At 31.7% G+C, this 4,193-nt stretch overlaps 1 protein-coding gene across 1 annotated transcript; it reads left to right on the forward strand.

The window, feature by feature from the left end:
• On the forward strand, nucleotides 684-3,117 carry LOC107621084 (peroxidase 47-like). The gene is made up of 4 exons (XM_016323131.2): nucleotides 684-1,136; nucleotides 1,905-2,093; nucleotides 2,165-2,327; nucleotides 2,735-3,117. The coding sequence occupies exons 1-4, from the start codon at nucleotides 888-890 to the stop codon at nucleotides 3,094-3,096; spliced, it is 963 nt and encodes a 320-aa protein (XP_016178617.1). The 5' UTR covers nucleotides 684-887; the 3' UTR covers nucleotides 3,097-3,117.

Below are 4,193 nucleotides of genomic sequence, written 5' to 3' on the forward strand. Positions count from 1 at the left end.
CCAAATTTTATGGAAATAGACATTAATAAGCATGTAAGTAAAAATTCTTGTTTATTTATATTTTGAATAAATATATTATGTTAATTATCATGTATATATCTTGAATTGATATAAAATTTCCTAAAGATGATTTATAAGGTATAATTTCAAATCCAATGGTTAGTTTTTAAAAAAATTACGTTATTTGATCCTTACTCATAGATTATATATAAACTACGATTTGAATCTTCTAAAGTTTGAATTTCACTTTAGTAATTATAACAAAAAAACCAATTTTCAAAATAAATTTTATTATAATTAAATAATTATAAAATTATTTACTTACATCAAAATTAAACTCAATAAAATTATACATAGGTGAACACCCTTATTACGTGTCAACTTACATGCAAATCCAATCACCATGCATCCATATATAGCATTCATATTGACCAATATGATTACGTAGGATTCAAGAAATTTAGAAAACAAAAGTAAACGATAAACCACTATCCAGATATTTAATTTTTTTATCCTTTCAATCTTATCTTAATCTAATTTTGTGCTTATTTTGTATATTTTCAATCATTATATATAGCACACATATACATATTGCAGTTTCCCCATTCTACAATGAATGTATTGTTCTGCCAGCTTTTTCCCACTAAGTAAAGTGTGTTCTATAATTTAGTGCTACACACATATATATATTTATATATCGGTGAATTATATGGTAAAGATGTAAGTTTACAGATGTTTTCTTTAATAGGATGAAAGATATATTGATAAAGGTAGTACCTACATTTTGAATAACAATAAAATAATACAAAATAACTATAAAAAGAATTTATATTTTCTCTCTATACCACTTCAATCTGTATAGTAGTTGTGTTGTATCATTGATTAATATGGTGTACAAAAGGCCATTGAAGTGTTTGAAGATAGTGATGGCTAATTTGGTGACAGTGTTTGTTGTGATGGGAATTATAGTGAGTGGTTTCAGAATTGGAGCAGATGGTTTGAACATGAACTACTATTTGTTTAGTTGCCCTTTTGTTGAATCTGTTGTTAAGGACATTGTCAATAGGGCATTGGAAGATGATCCTTCACTTGCTGCTCCTCTTCTTAGAATGCACTTCCATGATTGTTTCATTCAGGTTCTTAATTTCATTTATATTTTAATCAAGTTTTTGGTAATTAATAATGATCGTGTTGTTGTATGGCGAAAATATTCAGATGAGTAGGTGTCAGTATCATGTTCGGAGATTTTGTTTTGGAGTTTCTGTGAATAATATATTAAATGAGAATGAAATACTTGCATGTTTTTAAAACATATTTAATGTGCGTTTTATTTTAAAAGTATTTATAATTTTTTATTTTTTTAATGTTGAAAAATAACGTTAATAACTTAGTAATTATAAATAATTTTGGAATAAATATCAAATGTGTTGTAAAAATTAGAAATATTTCCTTCTCAATATCAATATAAATTATGGTTTTTTGAGGGGGCTTTTTACTCCAAAACAAACATGCTTCTTTTTTTGTGAGTGTAAGTGATCAATAAATTATATATTTAAAAAAAAAACGAACATATGTTATCATTTTAATTGAGAAACTTAATATACTAACATGTTTTAATTTTCTTTGAGAATTGAATGGAATGAGTGAACAAGAAGTTGAATGTTCTAAAACAATGAAAGACAGAGTGCAGAAATAAAAAAAGTACTGATAACTGATAAGAATAGAGGTAGTTATATACATAATGCACAAAAAAAGTGTCATTCTTATTAATTGGTATAGTAAATAAGTAACTCACTAAAAAAATGTCATGCATGTTATATCCATTTTTCCGCCATAAAATTGAGCATATATTGCAGATTATAAATATTCTAACAAATATGTATGGTTGTGTGATCTGCTACTAGGGATGTGATGGATCAATTTTGATTGATTCCACAGAGGGTAACAAGGCAGAAAAGGATTCACCAGAAAATTTGAGTTTGAGAGGCCATGAAATCATAGATGACATCAAAGAAGAGCTTGAAAGACAATGCCCTGGAGTAGTTTCATGTGCTGATATTCTTGCTTTAGCTGCTAGAGGTGCAGTTTTTTTTGTAAGATCAACCTACTTATATATTTTTCTACTTACCATTAATTTTATACTAATGAATGGCACAATGAGCAGGCAGGGGGGCCAGTTTATGATATACCAAAGGGAAGAAAAGATGGAACAAGGTCCAAAATTGAGGATACCATGAATCTACCATCTCCCAACTTCAATGCTTCTCATCTCATCAAGATGTTTGGCCAACATGGCTTTTCAGCACAAGAGATGGTGGCTCTCTCTGGTAATTAATATACATATATGTCCCTCTTTAAATTTGACAGTATCACCCAAATCAAAGAGATGAGATTAGACGAGCTTATCTTAAATGAGATCTATATAAAAAAATATTTTGACAATTATTTTCTATTTGGCCCCCCCAAAATTTTGTTTCAAGTTCCGCCACTGGTCCCTATGCTTCTATTTCTATCTATACATGCTTGTTGACGAATAATGAATATCATAATTAAGTGAAACTTTTTGACAAAGGCTTCTAAATTCATAATTACTAGCTTTCACTGTGTCATTCTTCTGTTAAAAAATGCCTATATACTAAACTATAAATGCATATAATTTTCAAATACAATAGTTGATAGAGATTATGCAACAAGGAAACATTTTTAATGCTGTTTTGTGGTTTTGAATTTTTAGGGGATCATACAATAGGAGTAGCTAGGTGTTCTTCTTTCAAGAACAGGCTGACAAAAGTGGATCCAAATTTGAACTCAGAATTTGCAAAGACACTGTTCAGAACATGCAGTGATGGTGACAATGCTGAGCAGCCCTTCGACGAAACATGGGATGATTTCGACAACTTATACATCGACGCTTTGGTCTCTAACAACGGGGTTCTCGCATCTGATAAAACATTGTTCACTAGTCTAAGAACTAGGAATTTTGTCAACTCTTATGCACAGAACCAAGCCTTGTTCTTCTTGGATTTCCAACAAGCCATAGTCAAAATGAGCTTGCTTGATATTAAAGAAGGTTCCAAGGGTCATGAAATAAACTGAATTGGAGGATCTAGCTATGCCTTATTATATGATCCATGTATTTATATGTCTATGGTTTGATAAATATTACATTTGCAATGATGAATATAATTGACAATTATTAATATAGAATTCAATAATTTCTCCAGAAATTTTGTAATTTCATTAAAGTTGAATATGATACATTTGAATAGTACATTGTTCCACCAAGATTGATATAGACTATATGGATACTTGGCCTATGTAGGTTATGCCTCCTTAAAAAACCCCTATGAACCAAACCTCTGGAGCTTAGGAAAAAATCCAATAGAGGAAAAAGAGTACATCAACCATGCATAATTTAAGGAATAATAAAAAAAGAGCTCAAGAATTTTTATAACCTCGTACAATTAAGCTCTAGAATAAAGAACACCCTTGGAGTCTGCAAGAAGAAGGTGTGTGAGTTCCGGCGGAGGCCTATTCATAAGAGAAAACGCATAACTCGAAGAAGAGCCAATCTTTGCCAAAAAATCAGCACACGAATTTGCTTCTCTCATGACATGGTAGATAGTGACATCCCACTCAAGAAGCATGAACTGATGAATTTCTTCCACAATGTCTGCGAATTCCGGGAAGTCTCCGGCATCGTCATGAATAATCTCAAGAGCCACCATGCAATCACTTTCACATTCCACCTTTCTGTACCCAAACTGCCACGCCAACCACAAACCATGGCGAATAGCTACTAGTTCCGCTGCAACGCTGCTGGCGAAACCAATATGACTGACGAATCCGGCAATGCAGTTGCCATCTTGATCTCTAAGCAAGCCACCACATCCGGCTCTTCCTGGATTTTCTCTTGAACTTCCATCCACGTTGAGTTTGATAGTCCCTTCAGAAGGTGGAACCCAGCGAACTAGCATCCTTTGCATACAAACACAATAACTGTCAAACCAAACACAACTATATCTGATCTTCATTGCAATATTCAAAGATGCTATCAAGAGATGTTTACTTAGCTTAGACTTCGTTAATGTGATGCGATGTGATAAACAAAACTTGAATTAGAACTCTGAATCGGTTGATAGTGTATGTATGCGAATGAAAGTTCTGTTCTGTTCTTTAATTCAACAAGTTCT

This window comes from Arachis ipaensis, chromosome B10 (genome assembly GCF_000816755.2).
Source record: "Arachis ipaensis cultivar K30076 chromosome B10, Araip1.1, whole genome shotgun sequence".
Classification (NCBI taxonomy): Eukaryota; Viridiplantae; Streptophyta; class Magnoliopsida; order Fabales; family Fabaceae; genus Arachis; species Arachis ipaensis.

Excerpts from the sequence above, each read along its gene's own strand:
- LOC107621084 (XM_016323131.2), top strand. The coding sequence starts at position 888 with ATGGTGTACAAAAGGCCATTGAAGTGTTTGAAGATAGTGATGGCTAAT. Across the intron at positions 1,137-1,904 it reads TCCATGATTGTTTCATTCAG|GGATGTGATGGATCAATTTT; the intron begins GTTCTTAATTTC and ends ATCTGCTACTAG. Across the intron at positions 2,328-2,734 it reads AGAGATGGTGGCTCTCTCTG|GGGATCATACAATAGGAGTA; the intron begins GTAATTAATATA and ends TTGAATTTTTAG.